The sequence below is a fragment of the Monodon monoceros genome, unplaced genomic scaffold, assembly GCF_005190385.1.
Source record: "Monodon monoceros isolate NGI ecotype Baffin Bay Population unplaced genomic scaffold, NGI_Narwhal_1 Super_Scaffold_11, whole genome shotgun sequence".
NCBI lineage: Eukaryota > Metazoa > Chordata > Mammalia > Artiodactyla > Monodontidae > Monodon > Monodon monoceros.
In genome coordinates this window covers 11,787,860-11,811,482 of record NW_021703767.1, presented here as the reverse complement: position 1 = coordinate 11,811,482, position 23,623 = coordinate 11,787,860, and the positions used below count along the sequence as shown (strand labels likewise).

The window sequence follows — 23,623 nt, the reverse complement described above, 5'->3', positions numbered from 1 at the left end:
TTAAGATTTAATTTTGTACAATGGTTGGAGGTTGGTAAAAAAGAAAACACGCTTTTTAATATAAATTTGGGAATGTCTTCAGAGTTGTTTCTTATTAGACAGGATATATGTGCAGCGGATGTGTGGTTCTGCTGGCATCTCTAGGTTGCACAAAACTCCTTCCAACTCTGTGCAGTGGCCTATGGGGGCCAAAGGCACATTCTCCCTCCCTGCGTTCAAGTTCATGTGAGGTGTTTTAGCGACAGACGTCAGGCAGTGTCTTACACCCCCTGGTACTTACCCTGCTCTGGGTTTTCCAACCTCACCACTGCAGAGCTGAAAAAGAGGAAATTAGGCCTTTCTCAGCAGTGTTGTGAGAGAAACGATTATTGACAAAGAAATGACTTGGCTTTGTGTTGTTGCTTATCCCTGGGGGGAGGGGGGAGTTACGGTAAAGAAGACCCTCTCAAACTGGATTTGCTAATGGAGTGCTTTAAAATCAGTTTATTTGCGGGGAGAGGGGTTACAGAGGCCGTGCCTGTTCTCTGGAGAAAACTTGGGGAATACTGCATGGTGTAAACCACCACCATCCAGATATCACCTCTGGGTTGGCGTTGGAGTGTATTTATTTAACTTGCGACTCCTTTCAAAGCATGAATTTAATGTAATAGGGACACGGCACGTACAGTTTTGCAATCTGTTTTACAATCTGTTTTCCACTCACCTGGAGGAGGATAGTGCCCTTCCACCTCTGCACCTGCCCCTGCCAATCGGGTGAGAGCGGCCTCTAGAGACTGGCACGCGGGGTCGGGGTCCGAGGCAGGGGCGGGGCTTCGTGTCGCCCCGCCCCGCCGGTTCCCGGAAGCAGCCTCGGGGCGGGGGCACCGGAGCTCCCTTACGCTGGCGCGGAAGCGGGCGTAGGGGCGCGTACCCCGGCGCCCGGTGGCTGTCCGCGGCCCCCCGAGCGCCCTCCCGGGCCCCATGCGCGACCATGGCGCAGAGCCTCCGGAGCTGGCTGGGCGGCTGCCTCCTGGTGTCAGGTGAGGGGTCTGCGGGAAGGGGACGCCGGGCATTCTCCGGAGTGTCGGCTCAATCGCGCGCCCAGCGCGCTTCCCAAGCCGGGCTGCCTGCGCGGAGACCCGGCCCCGCCTTGGCGCTGCGTCCCGCCCCGAGGTGCGCTCGGGAACCAGGAGGCTCGGCTACCACGTCGGGCAGCGATGGCCCCAAAGACGACCCCTGAGCGGACCCCAGAGGCGCACTCAAAGTGACTAAGTGCCTGGGCGGGCCGTCAGGGCCTCCCACTAAGTCCCCAGCACCCCAAGATCTGAATTCTGCCCCTCAACTCTGCAGCTCTGTTGTTTCTGAGTTCTAAATCCAGTGAAACCCTTCCTGTCCTGCTCTAAATTGCTAGCCCAGGTTCAAACAGCACTATGGATCCCTCCTTCCTTCCTAATGAACTCATCCCTGGCCTTCCAGGGTACCTTGCTCTCCGGTTTCCCTCCTACCTACCAGCCTTTTTCTATTTGGGATCCTCCCCCTCTACCAGATCTCCATACAGCCAAGTTCATGCCCGAGCCCTCTTCTCTCCTTCCCCTACACTATCCCTTTTGGGGGGTATCAGCAGAACTCTAGCATTAAATACCAGCTATGGGCTCACGACTCTCAAATTTATATCTGTTGGCATTAGTTGGGTGATGGGCCGGTGGCGGTTTAATATACTCTTCTCTGTACTTTTGTGTATGTTTGGCGTTTTCTATTAAAAAGTTTAACAACTATTTTTGTCTCTAGCCCAGATCTATATTCTGTGCCCCAGGCTCATTCATCCAGCTGTCTCTGATATACCGACTTACGTATCCTTCAGCATCTCAAACCTAATGCAAATTCTAAACTGGGACTCTTGATTTCCCTGTCCCCAGCTCCAGTCAGGCCATCAGGTACTTAAGCCAGGAGTGGATATTGACATCTACTTCTTCACACCAAATGTATTAGGAAACCTAGATTTTATACCTCTGGAAATATATCTAAAATCCATCTACCCACCCCTTCACACCTTTCTACCACCACCCAAATCCAGGTCACCCTCAGCCATCCCCACTTCACTCTTACTATCCTCCTCCCCTTAGCAATTTCTTCTCTTCAGATACAGTCTAGACTCCTCAGCACAGCTAAAGCATGTCTCTCCTTCACCCGCATGCCCATTTGAAGACTCGGAGCCATAGGGAAGACCTGAGTATGGGATATGGTTATTTTCTTGGACAGCCTTTTAGAGGAAGAGAGTTGCCAACTTTTTTCCCTTTATTTTTACAGCATTAGGAATGGTGCCGCCTCCTGAAAATGTCAGAATGAATTCAGTTAATTTCAGGAACATTCTACAGTGGGAGTCGCCTGCTTTTCCCAAGGGGAATCTGACTTTCACAGCTCAGTACCAAAGGTAAGTCTGGGGTGCTCGTGGCAGAGGATGGTGGCTTTGGCTGGGCTGGTCACTGTGCCAGACCAAGGAGAGAGTCTGACTGCTGTCACCCCAGTGACCTTGACAGCCCAGGGGGAGCCTCTCTCCTGGCCTTCTTTCTGTCCCAGAAATTCTTGTGAAAGCGCTGTTCTCTGAAAACAGACAAGTAAAATCCTTTTTCCTTTTTCTTGTGATCGTTCATGGTGTGACAGACATTTTATCGTGTAGATGGTGAGTGTCATCGGCCACAGTGGCAGCCTACCGCAACGCGAACATATCGGGCTTGTCGCTATTAATGTTTTTTAAGAGACAAATGCCAGTGGTGACCATCTTGCAGTTATTAGAGTAGTATTGCTAGAAGTCAACAGTGGAAGCTATCCAAGAAAACTGAGGTATTCAAAGCAGGCAGGAAGCCCCTTGCTTGCTTACCACCGACCCCCTCCAGTAGGTTATAAACTGCGCACCCCAGTACTGGGGGTGTGCAGATCATTTGCATAGTGAGCACTCAGTTACTCTGAAATTGAATGTAAGACAGCTGCTGGGCAGACGCTTATGAAGGAAGGGTATCACCGACCACGATTGCCTCAGTGGTGTTCTGACCTCCCAGGACCTGCCCAGCCTGTCGGTTTTTCCCTGTGCCAGCCCTCCCTTGGCAGCCTGCCACTGTACGCCACAGGCTGGAGTGCAGATGACGCACCTTTGTGCCAGGTGCAGACAGCAACAGGAAGCCAAAGGCCAGTGAGCCGCACACCTGCTTCCCGTGTGACTCAGAAACTTTGTCAAAGGCAAACAGCTCCTTCAGTGAGGAGGGAGGAATTGGGGGTCTCAGATGCCATGGATCCCACACTCCTCCCACCCGGCCTTTATTTTACAAACATATCCAAGGCCTGCTAAGTCAGAGAAGAAGGAGAAAGATGAATAAGATAATCCTCGTTTACATTTTTTTTTTTTTTTTTCTTGCGTTACGCGGGCCTCTCACTGCTGTGGCCTCTCCCATTGTGGAGCAGAGGCTCCGGACGCGCAGGCTCAGCAGCCATGGCTCACGGGCCCAGCCGCTCCGCGGCATGTGGGATCTTCCCGGACCGGGGCACGAACCCATGTCCCCTGCATCGGCAGGCGGACTCTCAACCACTGCGCCACCAGGGAAGCCCTCCTCGTTTACATTTTTTTGAAACTTTTTAGTTCGAAATAATTCCCAGGTAACAAAACATTTCAAAATTTCAAGTATAATACAAAGAACTTCCAAAGAGCCTATATTCACCAATTTTTAAGGTTCGCCACATTTTCTTGCTTTTGCCCCTTAATATCTCATTGTGTACTTCATAAGAGCAAGGATAACCTTTCACATCGCTGTGGTACAGTTATCAAGATTTGGTAGCTTCACCAATGATACAGTCCTTTAAGTCCATATTCCAGTTTTGTCAGTTTCCCCAAGGACTTAATTAATAAGCATCATTCTGAGATTTATTTTTCTCCTGTGGTGTATTTTCTAGCACTGACTGGTTTTGTAATTTCGTCTGTGTTTTCTCCACTCTGTCTTGATAGCTCTAGGGATTTCACTGTGGAAAATGAGCTTCGCTCTCTGTCTGTCCCTCTCCCCTGTGGTTTATTTCTTGTTGTTCTGTTCTTTGCTTCTTTGCCATTGGAGTAGAGGCATTTGGTTTTAGGTGTTTGTCTTTTAGATGAGAGCTCCCAATAACCAAGAATGGATACCTGGGTTCCGGGTCTCCTCAGCGTAGACTTGCAGACCAAGCATGGCCTGTGCTGGGGAAAACAAAACACGTGCTGGGTGTGGAAGAAATTTGATCCTGAAAAATCTGATTACCCTTCTGTGGCTCTGGAAAAGGTTTGATTAGAATTTAACCTGAGCAGTTGCACAGTACAGATTCTTGTTGTATGTGTACATTGGGTAGGGCTGGCCGGTGGTGGAGGGAACTTCAGAGGATGGCTTGGTGATTTGAATATGGAAACATCTAAAACAATTAGATGTAAATATGGGGAATAGAGCCTATTAGCTACTTAATGGGAAGAAAAATATCTGTAGATGCAATAAAAATGACCTAGTGAAATGGAAGTTATTGCAGAACAGCTCTTGCAATACTCTGTGTTCCACCCAATTCATGCATTAGTTTAAATGCATGGAAAGAAATGGCCACCTGTGAGAAAAACCCCTTCATGAAATGACCCTTGGATTTCCCCAATGATGGGATGTTAGGCAGCCACGGAGACTTGATTGATTAGAGAAATGTTTGTGGTCTATTAACTGAAAAAAGCAGACAGTGAAATAGCATAAGCCCAATTATCTCTGCCTCCTAAGAGTGCCATGGACTGTGGAGTGGTGCCTGAGGCAATGGGCTCTGAAGTCAAGCAGACCCAAGTCCCATGGGGGAGTGTCTTAGGCTCTCTACACCTGGGCCTCACCTATAAAATAGGAGTGATGTCACTTCCGCCCTCCTGGGGTTGTGAAAATTCAATGAGATAATACTGCGAAATCAGTGCCCCACCTGACACCTACGTGCTTGACAAGTGTTGGCTGTTATTATTTTTATCACCATCACCTTCATTATTACCTCTTAGGGTAGCCAGATTGGTTTTGGCACAAAGACAGGAAGGTGCCAGTCAGACAAGATTCTTACTTTTTGCAAGACCAGAGCCTGGATTTCCTTACCTCAGGTGGAGCTAATTATAGCTCCTTTGGCTGTTATGAGGTTAAGTTACACGCACCTGGTAGGTACTCTCAAACATTCCTTTCCTTCCACTTCATGTTTCTGCCACCCTCCCTTCAGGGGTTGGTGCCAGGGCTGGAGATCTGAGGTCAACGAATTTTATAATTTTTCCAGCGTAACTGAACAATAGTCACTTACAAGACATTATTTGAAATCATTGTGATACACTTATTTTGGCTAATCTGTGAATATCAACATTTCACAAACCATGCCCCACAAGTTTCAGAAATACATAGTCAAAGAAGGTAGCTTTCTTGGTCAAATATGTTGAATACTCAACCCCTTTTTGGAAAGACACGTTTTATTAGGATATGAAAGTCTCTGAGCAGTTCTGTTGTGAGGACAGACACCTGTTCATGTCTCACCCAGTTTTTGCCCCAAATTGTTTGACTGTGGGATGGACTGTTTTTGAAATGTCTTATGATACCTCAAGGATCGTTAAGGTTCCATGGAGCACAGTTTGGAAAATGCTCCTATGAATGATACATAGTATTCTTTGAAATTGACAGTAAAGAATGTGCTTTATTCTTCTCACGTTATCCTCCGTTATCCTTTGGTAGCAGAAGAATAAAGCATCAGTCAGCCTCAGAGCGACTGAGGTTAGAACTCTCATGATTTCTTCTGATTTTGTAGTTATAGGAAATTCCAAGATATATGCACAAGTACTGTCTTGACGGAATGTGATTTCTCAAGTCTTTCCAAGTATGGTGACCACACCTTGAGGGTCAGGGCTCAATTTGAAGACGAGCATTCAGACTGGATAAACATCACCTTCTGTCCTGTGGATGACAGTAAGCCATCTTGGTTTTTATTTTGTTGTTATGTCATCATCTTGCCTTGATTTCATTTCCCCCTTGGTTGGCCCGTCAGCAAGAATTCTTTGAGTGCCCACCAAGTGGATGGCCTTGCACAAGGAGCTTAGGGAATGTAATAAAAAGAGCTGTGGCCTTAAAGAAGCTTGTGGGAGAGATAGGACAGGATAGGCATAAAGCAATAAGATAATTAAATATAAATTTGATGACTTTAATGCCTCGAGGGTAAAAACGAGTTGGAGCCAGTGCTGTTAATGAGAAAAACTAGAAGGATTTGTGTGTTGAATTTTGGAGGAGGAAGTCAGTTTGGAATCATGACTTAAAGAAATGTGATGCAAGCAGCAGAAGAATAAAGACTGATTTTAGGTAGGTGTAGAGACAGAAAGGCCAGCTGGCCCAGGATGAAGGACAGAGGGACGGATACAGCTGATGGCAGATGGGTTGGGTCAGGCTGGCTGGTCGGCATTGAAAAAAATATTCCCGGGTTAGAGCTGGAAGGTCATGGGGACCCACCAGAGGTCATAAAATGAACATCATTAGAACATCAGGAATTGAAAACTAATTAAACCACCAGATAGCAATTGAGAGAATAAGGAGAAGAATCTCATGAACAGAACTCAAGTGCAGCCCTCCAAAGAGCAGATCGAGAGATGCATTAGAAGGATTGCCCAGGACTTCCCTGGTGGCGCAGTAGTTAAGAATCCGCCTGCCAATGCAGGGGACATGGGTTCAAGCCCTGGTCTGGGAAGATCTAGTTTCAGACTTTGTTGGAAAATGTATTTGCTGGAAAGTGGTTTAATTATATAGGTTCAACACTAAAAATAGAAATACCATCTGCTGCTTCCAACCCAACAATGGAAATAAAGAAAATTCAACCCAACAGAAAGAAGGAAAGAGGAGAGGAATTAAAAAAAAAAAAATGGGACTCTTTACAGAAAACACAAATTAATGTAGTTGGAATAATTCCAAATATATCAAATCACAGTAAACATAAATGGACTAAACCTGATTAATGAAGGCAAAGATTAATAGATTTTTTTTTTTTTTTTTTAAGAAACAAAATCCAAGAATCCTCCTTAGCCACGTCTGTCAGCATCACCTCAGCAGTGTATCACAGGGCAGAGTACTTCAGTAGCCCAGTTGGTCTGCCCAGTTACGAAAAGTAAATGTTGATGTTTTTAACATGTGAATTTTGATTGTCATTTTGCTTTGTTCTCATACTTAGCCATTATCGGACCTCCCAGAATCCAAGTAGAAGCACTTGCTAATTCTTTACATATGCGTTTCTTAGCCCCGAAAATTAAGAATGAACCTGAAACATGGAGCATGAGGAATATTTATAACTCATGGACTTATCATGTGCAATATTGGAAAAATGGCTCAGACGAAAAGGTAAGCACGGCGAATCACCTGCGTTGCAGATATAAGCTCCCTCTCCTTTGCTCAGTGTTGGTCGGAGGGAGGCTTTGCCAGGTGGCAGCACCTTATGGTCCAGAGCAGGGGTCCCCAACCCCCAGGATCTAATGCCTGATGATCTGAGGTGGAGCTGATGTAATAATAATAGAAATAAACTGCACAATAAATAAATAAACTGCACAATAAATAAATCATCCCGAAACCACCCCCCACCCCCGGTCCTTGGAAAAATTGTCTTCCACGAAACCGGTACCTGGTACCAAAAAGGTTGGGGACCACTGGTCCAGAGGATCTCAGGCCTGGTCCTTTGAGCTCCAGAAGCTTCCCATTGTGGGGGATGGCCGGTATGTCAGGTCATGCTTCCCATTCCACAAGGGCAATGCACAGAGCAGACTTCCTGGGTGCTGGTGCAGGAGCTCAGGCCTTTCTCTCCCCAAAGGGAAGTTGCCTAAGAAGGCAGAGCTGACTCAGCTGTTGGCTGGTGGAACTTGGAGTCAGCGGAGTCAGGTGATCAGTGAATGTCTACTGCTTCATGGCATGAGGCCCCAGTACACCACAGAATAGTCAAGTCCGTGTCCAGGGCAGCCCCAGCCCTGGATGAATGGTGGGTGTCACATTTTACTGGACTGACCCCACTTTTCCCCGTTGCTTTCCTCCTCTTCCAGGGACAGTGCCTTTCACAACATGGGCTGGGAGTGGAAAGATCCTGTTGGAACGTTGCCCCTGCCATTGTGTGACTCTAGTCACATTCTTGACCTCAGCTTCTCAGGTCTGCAAAATGGGCATATAATCCACTTCATTAATAAAGTGGGGATAATAACCTACTTTATAGGATTGTTGAGGAATTTAATGACATAATGAAAAAAGTAAGCTTGTCCCATTACCTGAACAATGGGTATGGTCAATACGTGAGGTTCCCGTCCCCTTGTGTAGACGTGTCAAGACTATTTTCATTCATCTTTGTTCAACTCTTACACTTAGTGCTTCTGAGTTGAATGCCATCTGTGGTCCTAAACTAACTTACGTATATTTTATGTAAGTTAAGTTATGGGTATGTTATCTCCTCTGCATTAAATGTTGATTTTATCACTGATTCTCAAGTGTTTGGGAAGAAAGGGTCACCCATGTATATTGTCTGAAGAATGATGTAATTAAATTTATATCTACATACTATGTAGCTCCCCAAAAATCTCAAGTTAATCTCCCTCCCCCAAAAATGCTCTGTTGTGATCAATTCGTAACGTATATAAATGTCAGATCACTATGTTGCACACCTGAAACCAATAAGATATTGTATATCAACTATACTTCAGTTTTTAAAAATGCTTCGTTAACTGATGCAAGGTATCTGCCTTCTTCACAGAATAGATGACTTTGCTTATAGTCAAGACCCCAGGATTTGTGTGCCTAGGAAGCAACACAGAAAGTTTTATGGTCACTTATCAAATGCAAGTGTCCCTGCCAAAGTCTGGGGTATGAAGGTAACTCCTGGAGCTTGCAGCCTACTGTGATTAAGGATCAGATTCCACAGTTACCAGGCCTGAGTGCCTCCTGCCCCAGGCATGAAATTCAAAACCCAGTTTATCTCTTTAGCTTCTTACCTAGAATATGCCCTCAGGACAGGCATATGGTTACATATTTGTGCCTTCACTTTGCCTGCAGTGTGGAAGACTTTGGTGTGACACACAGAGTGTTGGAAAGGCTGCCTGCTCCCCAGTGCCTCCCTCACTGTGCCTGCAGGGTCACCTTTACCAGTTTATAGGTGCTATAGACTCAGCGTTTATGTTCCCTTCCCCCTCTCCCCACCCCACCCACACTCCCCTGCAAATTCATACTTTGAAACCTAATCCCCAATGTGATGGTAGTAGGACGTGGAGCCTTTGGGAAGTGATTAGGTCATAAAGGTGGAGCCCTCGTGAATGTGATTAGTGCCCTTATAAAGGAGGCCCCAGAGAGCTCCCTTGCCTCTTCCACCATGTGAGGACTCCTGAGAAGACCCAGCTATGGACCAGGAAGCAGGCCCTCCTCAGACACCAGATCTGCCAGTGCCTTGATCTTGGACTTCCCAGCCTCCAAAACTGTGGGAAATAAATGTTGATAAACCACCCAGTCATTGGTATTGTTACAGCAGCCTGAAAGAAATAAGATTAAATGGTTCCCTTTTAGAATGCAGGTGTCTCTGAGCGAGTGCCATATTAGGTCGCCAAGCTAAGAGCATTAAAAGCTTTTAGAAATTCTTTCTTCCTGATGGGAGAAAGTGAGAAAAAATCAGAAGTTGTCCAGAAGCGAAAAAAGGCTAGAAAAGCCCTCACATCCGTGCCACCCTCTTCCATGTATGCGTCTGACGTGTCTACCTCTGAGTTTAGCCTTGAAAAAAATGCATTGTAAGGTTTTAGAAATATTGGGTTCCTGGAAATGAAAGCCAGGGGTTTTTTGTTTTTATTTCTACTTTTAATGATTAGAAGTTATACTGTACTCTTCATGTTTTCAATTGGTAAAATCCAATTCTTGCCTTCAGTGAGCTTAGCTTCTTATACAATAAAGGAATCAAGCTGTCAGCAGGCCCAGCCCCCAAAGAAAAGTAACCAATTACTAAAGTAAAAACAGAGTCTGTGCTCACTTTCTATTGCAGCTCCTATCCACATAACAGATTTTTCATAAGGCCCTTCTGTGAGGAAATTGTAACCATGCTGGAAATACAGGCAGTATGTACTCTTTTAATTCCCTTGATTTTGCTGTAAACTATTTTGGTTTCTCAAATTCAGAAATACATCATCAATTATGATATATTTAAATTAAACTAAGATGAGTCTGGGATGCCCCCACCAGAGTTAGGCTGAGGGGTGTGCCCTCGAGGGGAGTCGAGACGCTTGGGGGCGGGCAGCTCAGGTCCGTGAATGGAGAAGTGATTCAGAGGAGACCCCCAGGCAGCCTTGTCAGGAACATGCTCTGGACTTAGAAAATCACACTGAGTCTTACTGTAGATGACTGGTGTGTTCATTTGCCAGGGCTGCTTTAACAAAGTACTGTAAACTGGGTGGATGAAACAGCAGAAATGTATTGTCTCAAGGTTCTAGAGGCTGGAAGTCCAAGATCAAAGTGTCAGCAGGATTGGTTCCTTCTAAGGACCATGAGGAAGGATCTGTTCCAGGCCTCTCGCCCAGCTTCTGGTGGGTGCTGGCAATCTTTGGGTCCTTAGTATATAGAGGCATCACCCCAATCCCTGCCTCATCCTTACGTGGCATTCTGTGTGCACGTCTGTGTCTAAATTTTCTCCTTATAAGGACACCAGTCGTATTGGATTGGGGCCCACGCTAATGACCTCATTTACGTTGATTACATCCGCAAAGACCCTCTATCCAACCAAGTCACTTTTGAAGGTACTAGGGGTTAGGACTTCAACATCGAATTTGGGAGGGGCGAAATTCAACCCATACAACTGGTTTATTTTTTTTAAAAAAGGAAGTGGGATGGCTTGTGTGTCATTTAAACTGGAGAATTCAGGGCATGAGGTGGTTTGGCAGGACGGTGGTCAGTCCTTGCCCTGCCCACCCCGACCTCAGAATGGTCTCCGGGGCCCCTGAGACGACCCAGGAGGAGTGCCTGCTTCCTTCATCCTCTTATTTTGAGCCTGAAGGAAAGATTATGACGAGTAAGTGGGGCGGGGAGGCGGGAGAAAAGACGACGTCCCTTCACTGCTGAGCCATGTTCTTATTTTTGTCTCTGTTACTAGTTTCCAGTTACTGGTCAGTATGACTTCGAGGTCCTCCGAAATCTTGAGTCACAGACAACTTACTGTGTCCAAGTTCGAGGGTTTCTTCCTGATCGGAACAAAACCGGGGAGTGGAGTGAGCCTGTCTGTGAGCAAACAGCTGCTGACGGTGAGTCTCGAGATGCACCGTCTACAGCTCTGTCTCCTCTGAGCATCTTTTTCCTGAAGGGAGGGCACCATGCAACTTGTGGGATATTAGTCCCCCCACCAGGGATCAAACCCACGCCCCCTAAAGTGGAAGCACGGAGTCCTAAGCCCTGGACCTCCAGGGAAGTCCCTCCTCTGAGCATCTTAAGTAGCTTTAGAGACTCCCCGAGAGTGTGAGGGCCGGAAGGCTCCTTAGAGATCATCATCCAGCTCAAACTCCCACCCAGTTCAGCCGCGACTGACCGCCTCATGCTGGGAAGGAGACCCCACCTTCTGAGGCAGCTCGTTCACTCCTAGACCAAAGGGATTGATGGGAGATCCTTCCGTCCGGGGAGCTGAGGTCTCCCTCCACGCGTCCGCCTCCAGTGTGCTCGTTCTGTCCTCTTGGGCTCCCTGAAGCAAGTCTCAGTCCTCCCAAGCCCACCCAGCCAAGGTCGAGCCCTGACACCCCCCGCCAGAAGCCTTTCCTTCCGAGGCTGCGCATCTCCAGTTCCTTCAGGCACGTGATGGGAAGAGTTTGGAAACCCCTTCACTGTCCTCAGCAAGCTGGTTTTAGGGTTCCTCGTGAATTCAGGACCTCAACACAGTCCCCCACATATCATGTGTACCGCAGTGTCTAGCAGAGTGCCTCCACGCTTGGTGTTTCTTAAAAAAGAAAACATGGGGAAAGAGGAAGGGAAGAAGGAAATGAGGGAGGGGGAGGGTACCAGTTGGCCTAGACACTGAGTAATTTTGTACGGATGCATTGCATTGGCGTACAGAATGATAAAAACTTGTGGCCTAGATGTCTGTGTACAAACGTCAGGCCCTTTGGGGCCTTTTTGTCACTCATAGATGTCCAGAGGTTCCGCCAGCTCAGACCACAAAAGGATGCATATATGCAGGTCTGCTCCTGACCATTTTCATTTACAGAGGCCCTCCTGGAAGCAAGGTGCTGATCTGGGGGCTACAGAAATACAAAGAGAGTAATAAAGAATTCCCTCCAGAGAGTAATACTTTTCATCTTCTGTGTCACTGCCGTTCTGAGGCGATTGCAGTGCTGCCGTCACAGTGATTCATCATTTCAGCTTATCCCGTTCTTCGTGAATGTTGGGTTTTGTCATTGAACGTATTTCTCTCCCTGTTTTGCTCTGTCTCATCCACTGATTTGCTGGTAGGAGGTTCAGGATCCTTACCAGTGAGTTGTTTAAACTGTTGGTGTGTCTAGGATATACCTCCCTCTAGACCACCTAACTGGTTGCTTACTGGTCACCAGTCCATCTGAACGTAGTGGACTATTATGTAAGCTCTTTGCTTTTACTGTCCACAAAGTCGCCATGTAAGACTTCGGCAAATATGACTGAAATGGACACCCAGTGCCAAGTGCAGCACTGTCACAACTGTGTCCCGTGAGTGGTTATGGGACATTTCTCAAAACAAGAGCCCGGTAGTCAGATGTGCTTGGAAATGATGGTACGCCGCATTTCTCAGAAAAGTCACCCTATATGTTAGCATTTTTAGCATATTTGATCTTTCAACATCTTTTTTGAGGATGAGCATTCCAAGGAAAACAGCTGGGAAAAACCAGCCCATAATGTGCCGTAATTTACCAACAAGTAACCCTATCCAAAAAAGGAAAGGCAGCCACTTTGAGCCAATTTCTTCTCGGTGGCCTCATGTTATTATTTTTTGTGATTGTCCTTACCTTTCTTAAGTATTTGTAATTAGCCACTTAACCATCCATTCCAGAATGTCTGTATTTTTTTCTGGATATCACATCAAGCTTTCCAGGCTGGAGTTTCCTGAATCTTGTTGTTGGGTTTTTTTCCTTCGTTTTGTAAATGCACAAATTACTTGCCTGAATCTAGGAATCTTTCACCTCAACCAGGCACGTGATCTTTTCAGTGCCATCCGAAGCTGTTCTCCAATCATATTAAGCAAATTTTCTCAGGAATGCAGAGCCATATAGAAGATGGAAAGTCTTGCTGTCTCTCTGGAGGGAATTCTCTGTCAGTCTCCTTTCTTTTTCTGTAGTTCCCTGTCCAGTGCCACGCCTCTATCTGAGGCTGAGTCGACCCGCCTGTGTTCCTCCTGCCATGGCTAAGCCTCTCAACAGCACCGTTAAATAACAAGAGCTTATCTTTTTATTCCTTTCATGAATCATTTGTGCTTGAATCAGAATTCTGTGCTTTGGGGATCCCCATCCAGCTTGAATCACTAGAATCCCTGACCTTGGAATCATCCCTCTTTCCTCTAAACACCTGCCAACTGCTTTCCCCAAGCCTGAGTACATGCCCGGTTGTCCTGTGTCCCGTCCTTCCCTGCTGTGGACTCCAATGTAACGAGTGGTGTGGGGCACATCCTGAACTGCCTGGTGCCTTGGCCGCCTCGTCTGCAAAATGAGGGGAATCAAAGGGTGTCACCCAGGACAGCGCCAGGCACGGAGTGAACCCGCAATATGGGTTGGATGTCATTACCGTTATTAATAAGGACATTATTAAAATCATGCATTTAAATATTCCTTAAGGTTTATGTCATGAAACATGGCATGAGGCACACACTTTGACCGAAAAGAGAACTATTTGAAATATTTCGTGACTCTTAAGTGATCACCCATTAACTGACAAAATCCAAACTTTTTTTTTTCTTTCTTTTCGGTACGCGGGCCTCTCACTGTTGTGGCCTCTCCCGTTGCGGAGCACAGGCTCCAGACGCACAGGCCCAGCGGCCATGTCTCACGGGCCCAGCCACTCTGTGGCATGTGGGATCCTCCCGGACCGGGGCACGAACCTGTGTCCCCTGCATCGGCAGATGGACTCTCAACCACTGCGCCACCAGGGAAGCCCCCAAACATTTTTTAAAAGGAAAGGAAAAGTAGGGCTTCCCTGGTTGCTCAGTGGTTAAGAATCCGCCTGCCAATGCAGGGGACATGGGTTCGGTCCCAGGTCCGGGAAGATCTCACATGCCACGGAGCAACTAAGCCCATGTGCCACAACTACTGAGCCTGTGCTCTAGAGCCCACGTGCCACAACTACTGAACCCACGTGCCACAACTACTGAGCCCACGTGCCACAACTACTGAAGCCTGAGTGCCTAGAGCCCGTGCTCCGCAGCAAGAGAAACCACCACAATGAGAAGCCTGCGCACCGCAAGGAAGAGTGGCCCCCGCTCGCCGCAACTAGAGAAAACCCGCGTGCAGCAACGAAGACCCAACGCAGCCAAAAATAAATATTTTTTTTAAAAAAAGGAAAGGAAAAGTATAGCCCACTGAAAATCTGCTTTTGTCAAACATCATTTTAGGTTTTTTTAAACATAGTTCTCTCATTTAAACCTCACAAGTTTTCAATGAGAGCATTGAAAGGCTCTTCTCCCCTTTCAGAGACAGAAGGTGAAGGTCCAGAGAGGTGAAGTAACTTGCCCAAAGTTGCTCAGCTAGTAAATGACAGGGAGGAAGTAATATCTAAGCCCACTGCCTACAGATTAATCCCATAGGTAAGCAAAGGCACGATTTCCCTGTGAAACAGAAAGGGAGTCCACCTAACAGCATGATCAGACAGACTGAAACAAGTTAGAGAGCCTTATATAGAGGGTGTTGATCACTAGATTCTCCCACAATTCACAGCCTGTGTAAAACAGTGTCTGCTCTCCTTCCCATTTCCCCCTCTTGGTGAGTCACAAAAGCATCCTTTGAATTTTCTCACCATCAACCAGGTGTGCTTGTGGAATGTCCTTGTCTAAGATGCTAAAATGTCTCGGTTGGAGACCCAAGGAGACCCAGGCACTGTCCCCCAGGGGTTCATCATAGTGTCACCAACCATGCCAGGGTAGGTCCCACTGGAACTCTTAGACGGGGGCTTGCTCCTTCCCAATGATGACATTTCAAATAAATGGCTTTCAGGTCCTTGAGAAAGACGCTCCTTGGTTGTAGGAGATACATGTAGGTCCCAAAGGGACAGAGGAAAGATTTACAGTCCCGAGCTTTTTGTGAAAATGCACTAAGAAAGGAAGGTCAAGAGTTGGCAGAACAAAGGTGAATTCTTTTGGTAGCCTTGAGTTTTTCCAGAGAGGAGCTCAAGGGGGTGCTGGGTGGTCCCAGAGCTCAGCCTTAGGCTGCTGGCGACCACACTGTTAGGGGAGGTCTCTGAGTGCAGGGGATCAGGTGGGGTCATCTGTGCAGTTCTCAGTTCAGAACGCTGTAGCGCGTGTGTTTCACCGGGGCTCTGGGGCCCAGGGTGTCGTGTTTTCTGCTTCAAGGCAGAAGAGCTTTATCCCCACCAGGGAGCTGATTGCTACCCTGTGAGTAGAGAAAGTGGATCAGAGTTCTTGCGGCCGCTGCTTTTTGTGTGTACCAGCAATCATGCCAGAAACCCAACTTGGAGGAAGACAGGAAAGGGTGAGACTTGGAAACCTCTGGATCCTCGAACAGCTGCTGGGTTTCCTCCTCACGCCTTCCGAGACAAACGTGTGGGTCCCCGCAACGGTCAGGGGTTACCTTTGGATTGTGATGGTGAAAATAGCGTTACGGTCACTGTCAGCCAATCTGTGCCTGACAAGAACATGACGCAGCCCCTTGTCCCTGCAGAAATCGCCCCCTCCTGGATCGTGGCCGGGGTCCTGGGAGCCTCGGTGTGCACCATCCTCCTGACGCTCACTGGCTGCTTTGTCTTGCTGCGGTGCGTTTACAAGAAGGCCAAGCATGCCATCCCCCCGAGGAATTCTCTTCCACAGCACCTGAAAGAGGTAGGTAGCAGGATGGAGCCAGGTGTGGATTCGGAAACGCTGACCGGAAGTTGTCCTTCTAAGTCAGGGCCGCCTAACTCAGCGCAGCGTGGTTTCCTGGAGAATGACACGCACCTTGCACGCTGGTCCCATCCCTGGTGCCACTCCAGGGAAGTCTGAGCTCATGGAACAGCCCTACGGGAGGGGGTAAAGGTTTGTTTTCCGAATCCCGTCCTCCAACCTGCATGTTATTCCTTCTCCGACCTTCCCTGCCCCGAGCCCCAAGTCATCAGGGAGCAAAGGTGATGGTCCTGGGACAGAAAGAGATAAAGCAGAGCTCGGAACTGAAAAGATGAGAGAGGGAAGACTGTAGGCTGAGTGCCAGCGAACAGCCATGGGCAGAGGATGGGAGGAGGGGCAAGTGCGGTTTCAGCTGTGGGATATCTGAGAGCGACTGAAATTACGGGATGTGTGTCCGAGACTTTAGGAAAGCAATTTTTTTTTTTTTTAAAGAAAGCTATTTTCAAAAGGTTTGGGAAGAAGAAAGGATGTACCTGGATAGAGACTGTAGGATGGAAGTGACCTTAAGAAATGAAATCATCCTGCCTATACTCTCACACTTAGAAATGAAAATGTGCCAGGCTCAGCCCCAAATGATCCTGTCTTTGGTCTCATTCCCCAGGAAACAGGCTCTAAAATGGAGATTTGCATTCAGAAGTCTTAGTGGAGGTAGCCTTGGGAGTAACACCTCTGCGGGAGAGAGGGCAGCAGGATGGGATGAGGGATACGATGCCAGTCCTGAAGGGGCTCTGGAGCTGGAGTGGCTCTTTAGAGATGTCCAGGGCTGAGGCTAGAGGGCCCGCGGGCCCACATTACCCTTGGGCTGGGTGTGGGCGCCCCCAGGAAGGAGGTGTAACTAGATGTGGCAGCTCCTTCAGCCCCGGGAACCTTGGGGGAGACGCTCAGCGGGGAGGCAGCCCCACTCCCAGCAGCCAGGGGAGCAAGTTCCTCCTTCCTGAAGGACATCTGGGTGGCTCATTGCAGCGTCCACTCCAGCCCACCCCATAAACCATGGGGACCCACGGGCGCAGCTTCTCGAGGAGCTAAGTCGATCTCTTCCCCCGGTGAAGGTTACAAGAGGAAGGTTAACGGAGCAAGGTCCAGCCCCATCACTGCAGCTGGTCCCACGGGCACAAGTAACACCCGCTGCTCGGCTGTCCCTTCTAGAGGCCCCTCTCCCCTGACCAGCTGCTGCTGACATAGGTTACTGACCTGATGGGGTGACTCAGACCCTCCGCTCTGCGAGGACTGAGCCCCTGGTCACAGGACACCAGAGATCTGGGCACTTGTGCTTATCCACTTGCCATCAGAATTGGGCAGGGGAAGTCCCAATACCATGAGATGCCCCATCACCCAGCTGGGTGCCCCCATCACGTAGCAGCAGTCTTTTCTCCTCCTGATGACCCGTGTGGCGACTCCTTTCCTTGCTGGCTAGTTTCTTAGCACAAGGATCCTGGCATGACGAGGTGGCAGCTATCACTTAAAGTTCGATGGGATCCCTACTGTGTCTCCTGGCGGAAACGTCCCCCACTGGGATAGTAACTGTTTTAGGCTTTGAGACCAAGATTGAGATATTATGTAGATACTTATGTAACCACTTAAATGGCATCACTTACAACTCTAAAACCGTGCTTAACTCCTGAGCCATACAAAGAAACATGGTTTCGGCCCCTGGGCCATAGCTTGCTGACCCCTGCTCTGAGCTCACAGAGTCTAAGATTGCGTGGATACCAGTTCCCCAAGTGGGTCAGCGGGAGTGATGGCAGGCAGGGCCACTCCTACTTCTACCCCTTGGTCCCTGAGCCCCTGTACTCTACTTCTTGGGGACACACTATCACATACTGTCATTGACTCTCAATGCATGCCCGGTGCTGGAGGACGATGGCTGGTCCTCACAGGGCACCGTCTCCAAGCTGGCACCACTCCCCAATCCCCCCCTACCCCCGTACCTTCAGTGGGCCAGCTGTCGTCCTTCCAGGCTGGCAGACGCTGGGTGGGTGGCCCCGCATACGATACCATCAGGGTATTGCACTCCTGGCCTCCTCTGCTGTCATGGGGTCCCATGGCCTGACATGATGTAATGTGAGGTCTGTGTTAGTCAGCACGGGCCACCATAACAGAATTACCACACGCTAGGTGGCTGAAACCACAGACACGTATTGTCTCAAGGTCCTGGAAGCTGGAAGCCCAAGATGCAGGTGTCAGCAGGGTCAGTTCCTTTCAAGGGCTGTGAGGGAAAAGCCGTTCCCGGTCGTTCCCCAGGCTGCTGGTGGTTGCTGGCAACCTTTGGTTCCTTAGTTTGTAGAAGCATCCCCCCATCTCACCTTCATCTTCACATGGCGTTCTCCCATCTGTGTCCAAATCTCCTCAGGTCAGATCAGGGCCCACCCTAATGAGCTCCTTTAACTTGATTACCTCTGTAAGGACCTATCTCCAAATAAAGTCACATTCTGAGGCATGGACTCTGGAAGGGGCACCAGTGCACTCTGACTGGAGTTGACACCTGTTTCGGGAATGATCGGCTGTCCCTATCCTGCAGGGCCGTGGCCGGCACTGCTGAGGCCTGACAGAGCTCCACTGGCAGAGGGCCCGGCTCTGGGTCTCGGAATTCATATGTGGTCCAGAGACCTCCCCACCTGGAGCTGCTCCCACAGTCCATCCACGCGCCTCTTTCCGGACTCCCTTGTGCTGGCCTTCCAGTCTCCCTTCCTCTGGCCCCTGACCACCAGCCTCGCCATCGGCCCCTGCCTCAGATTCCATGAGTACCTGATCTTGGACCACTTTTCTTTCCACACAAAGGGGATGACCAGATGCACGGCCCGGAGCTCTGCCTGTTGGGAGCTTCCCCCCCACTGCCATTCAGGGCCCCCGGTTGGGGCTCCAGTGCAGCTGTGGGCCATCTTTGGTTTGTGCCCATGTGCCATGCTGACCTCCCTGTGAGCCACGTTGGGCCTCTTCCCACTTCTCCTGGTCGTGAGGACCCGTCCCCCGGCGCGGTCATGGTGTGAACAGAGGCAGATGTGCTGGTGCAGAAGGGGTAGGTGCAGGGGAGGCCGGGCCGCCTGCACGTGTGCCCTCTGACCCCACCTCAGGACCTGGTGGGTCTGACAGGCCTCGTGAGGGTCACTTCTAGGTGGCACGGTCACCTGGTGTCCTGTGGCCCAAGGCTCTGTCTCTCCCAAGTCCCCATGGCCAATACTCCCAGAGCTGTTTTCAAACAGGGTATAATTCTCGGCTGCAGGTGGCCAGCCTGGCCTCAGAACTGTAGTGGTCACACAGTGACGCTCCTCTTGGGATTTGCCATAAACTCCACTCAGCCTCTTTTCCCACCGCAGACCCTCCAAGGATCTGCCGGGTCTCACGGCCTCTTCATGTTCACTGGGTTCAGCTGAGATGTCACTGGGAGGTGAGGCCGGGCCTCCGTACCCCAGCATCAGCCGGCGTGAGGTGTGGCTAGGACGGCTTGCTCCAAAGCCCGTACCCTCTTTGGGGCGCTTTCCTGTTCCAGGCCCCCCTCAGAGCCGGCAGCCTTCTGTATTACTCACACCAGGAGCCATATTCCTGGTGTGGAATGTGCTGCCCCCCCCCGCCAGAACCCAGAGGCCCACCTCGCATCGTGCTTCCCTGGTAGGGGTGGCGGGTAAGACACAATAACGGTCCTTCCTTTGGAGAGGATGTCCTGGCATTCCCTATTCCGTGGGATCCCTAAAACTGATGTGACAGGTCCCTGACTCTTCACAGGGTGACTCCCCCACCCTCTGAAGTGCGTCTCTTAGGGAGGCCTTGCCACTTCTTGCTTTCCTGGGCCTGTTAATGTGTTGTCGTGGTAACTGACGTCGGGCCTTTGTTCCCACACCAGCCAGTCCATTGTCCGGGCTGCCCCTGGGAAGGACTCGTACAAGGCAGCTCCCTTCTGCGGAGGGCAGTTCCTGGACAGGGACTTGGCTGGGAGCTGTTTCAGCTCCAGTGAACAAGTGTGGGCAGCACAGCTCCTGACATGGATAGAACGTGGACCGCGTGACTGTAGGCAAGAGACTCAGAGCGGCCAGAACCTTCTAACGAGAGTGCCAGCGAGACTGCAGCAGCAGGATGAGACGTGCATCTTCTAGAGGTGCACTTCTGAGAAGCCTGTTCGCAGGAGGAAGAACACATGGGCGGGCCCTTCGCTCAGCGTAGGAGGTGTTCTGTAAGTGGGGAGCCGAGAGGAAGCCAAACTGTGTACCTGCTTTTTGCTTCTGGCTTCACCATCAGAGGGGCTCATCAGACAGGAAAGGACAGATGGGACAGTGTGGGACCAGGCAAACCAAAGCCAGAGGCGAGTTTAATTAAGGGGTCAGTTGGCAGGAGCTCCTGCCTCCCAGGCTAGAAGACTTGGCAGGCTTGACTGTGGGCCAGTGAGAAATATGGGTGGGCGGGGGAGGCTGGAGAGGGGCCAGCGGAGTGAGGGCGAAGGAAGTGCCAGGAACCCATGAGCAGATCAGGGTCCTCAGATCATGAAATTCTCCAGTTTGACTCAAAATGCAGAGAATTCATTAACCCTGGCCCAGAGGCTAATTTTGAGTTGAGGGAGATTTGCTGGGGATGGAGACTTTTAGCTGAAAAAACCATAGGGAGGTACCCACCACGGATACTCTGAGCCTGCCACCAGCCTGCTCTTCGCTTTCTTGACATTTAGCGCATCTTGCTTTGTTCTCTCCTCTCCTGTCTCCCAGGAGAGTCAAGGGTAGCTTCCAGTCTGTTCCTGTGGCTCCACTGGATCCGAGCATTTGGGGAGGTCCCTCCTCTCCGCAGCTGCCGCCTTTGCACAACGGATCTGGGCGAAATTCCTGACCCCTGCCTTTCCCTTCGGTTGGCTGGTGGGGGTGGGGGAGGGTAGAATTTAGGTTAAGTCATCTCAGAGGGCTGAGGTATGGAAATTACTTTCAGAAGGCTTAACTGATCCCTTAAAGGTGGAACCAACTGAGGGGAAGAAGTTAAAGATGAATGCCACGCTTTAAGGAATGTTTCTGCACCTCGTCCTGAAGATTTAAGAGCCTCGGTGAACCTACAGGGATGAAAAGTGGAGAATGTGCCCTCAGCAGATATTTCAGGAAACGTACATAGGCATCTTCATGGTTGAAGTGTTGGAGTGACAAGGATGATTAGACTCTGGTTCCTGTCTGTAACTAGCCCGTCTGCTGGGAGGGACACACCATGAGTCATCGTTCGTAAAACGGGCTAGATGGAAACAAAGCACATAGATTTAAAATTTGCTAGTAGCCACAGTTATTTTTAAAGTAAAAAGGAACAGAGGAAATTAATATTAATAATACATTTTATGCAACCCAATATATCCCAAATATCATTTTAGCATGCACTCAATTACTTTTCTCAATTGTTGAAGTATTTACATTCTCTTTTTCACACGAAGTCTTCAGAATCAGGTATGTGTTTTACACCTCCAGCACACGTAGATCCAGACCAGCCAGGTTTCAAGTGGCTGGTGGCTGCCACACTGCATGCCGCGGAGCTGGCTGAAACAGAGGGACCCCAAAGAGGGCCCCTAACTCAGCCTGAGGACGCACAGGAAACTAGCTGTTATTCCAAGACACATGTACCCCGTGCTCACAGCATCCCTGCTTCCTAGAGGCAAGGACGCCCAGGCGGCATCAGCCCCACAGCTTTGGGATCATCCTGAAAGTCTCCCTCTGGGCTTACAAGAGGAACTCTCAGAGGGGGACCTGTGATCACTTAGCAAATGAGATGCAGGTTTATTGTCGCATTTTTTAAATTGTGGTAAAATACACATAACATAAAATTTACCACCTTACCCACTTATAAGCGTCCAGTTCAGTGGTATTAAGTACACTAACATTGTTGTGCAACCATCACCACCTTCCAGTCACAGGACTCCCTTCATCTTGCAAGGCAGAAACTATCCGATAAACAAACCTCCCCATCTCCCTTCTCCCCCTGGCCCCGGCCACCACCATCACTTTCTGTCTGTGAATTTGCCTGGCCTAGGTACCGCGTGTGAGTGGAATCATGCACCATTTGTCCTTTTCTGTCTGGCATCTTTCACTTAGCGTAAGGTTCACCCATGTTGTAACATGTATCAGCTTCATTACATTTTGAGGCAGAAAATATTCTGTTGTATGGCTAGACCACGTTCTGTTTATCCAGTCCTCCATGGATGGGCCCTTGGACCGCTTCCATCTTTGTCTATTGTGAATAATGTTGCTCTGAAGACGGGTATATATATGTAGAGAGAGAGAGAGAGAGAGAGAGAGAGAGAGCGAGAGCTGAGGCCCTGCTTTCAGTTCTTATGGGTGTATACCCAGAAGTGGAATTGCTGGATCTTATGGTAATTCTATTTTTAGTTTTTTGAGGAAGTGTCATACTGTTATTGTCACATTTTTTTAAAACAGCGTTTTCCAGCCAGGAGTTCTGTATAGAACTGTGAGCCCAGAAAAAGAAGTGGGGAAATTTGATAAGTAACTCTTTTTTTTCTCCTGCAGTTTCTGAACCACCCTCATCACAGCACACTTCTCTTATTCTCCTTCCCACTGTCTGATGAGAATGAAGTGTTTGACAAACTGAGCGTCATCACAGAAGTGTGTGAAAGCCACAAGCCGAACCTTGGGGCGGGCTGCAGCCTTAGGACCTTGTCTGGGCAGGGGCCCTCTGAGCTGGCCTCCAAGGAGGAAACACACTCAGCCGGGCACAGCGACCCCCTCCTTCTCACGCCTGCCTCTGAGGGTGATCAGAGCAACCGACAAACAAGGGCTGAGACCAGCTGAGTAACCCCCAGATTGAGAACCTCAGATGCTGGGACAATGTCCACACCAACAAGGAGCTGGATTTTAAAGGCTCACTTGGCACAAATACTCCATCTTGGGAACTAGCCACCTTATAAAGGCCTTAATGATTTGAAAAAATAGCCACTGAAGGTGTGATTTTCAGCCTCATGTGCTCACTCAATATAAAAAAGTTCCAGGGAATTCCCTGGCGGTCCAGTAGTTAGGATTCGGTACTCTCACTGCTGGGGCCTGGGTTCAATCCCTGGTCGGGGAACTAAGATCCCACAAGCCACACGGCCCAACAAACAAAACGAAAAACAAGTTTTAAATGGTGAGAAACAGAAATATTTAAAATGAGGAATAAAAACCAAGATGCTGTAAAACCTGACCAGAGTGCCGATAGACTGATGTGAAAAATGGCCTCGACCCAAAAGTAACCGTCAGCAAACGCTGTACACGTACAGAGCACAGACTTTGTGGATTCTCAGGGACACTTTGACTGGATTTATTTTTCTATGCGGACACATTTTATGTGTATAACGCTGGTGCTCAATTAAAGTCTTATTCTCCGTTTAATCCGTGTGCGTTCGTTTAATGACACTACATCTGTGTGATTGTCAGATTCAACCAGGCTCTCGTGTGCCATCTTTAATGTTCATTGATTCAGCGGATGTTCCTCAGTCCCTGCCTGCTGTCAGCCAGGGACTGTGCCAGGCGCAGGGGCCCGACGGCATCTGGGAAGCTTCAGAGAATAGAAGGCCCTGGGCTTTGAATTCTACCTCGGA

At 49.0% G+C, this 23,623-nt stretch overlaps 1 protein-coding gene across 1 annotated transcript; it reads left to right on the top strand.

The window, feature by feature from the left end:
- The first annotated feature begins 879 nt into the window (after positions 1–879).
- Positions 880–23,260, top strand: IL10RB (interleukin 10 receptor subunit beta). The gene is made up of 7 exons (XM_029213684.1): positions 880–1,019; positions 2,287–2,410; positions 5,788–5,945; positions 7,192–7,358; positions 11,116–11,263; positions 15,863–16,020; positions 22,557–23,260. Exons 1-7 carry the CDS (start codon positions 971–973, stop codon positions 22,836–22,838), a joined length of 1,086 nt encoding a protein of 361 aa, XP_029069517.1. The 5' UTR covers positions 880–970; the 3' UTR covers positions 22,839–23,260.
- The last annotated feature ends 363 nt before the right edge of the window (positions 23,261–23,623 follow it).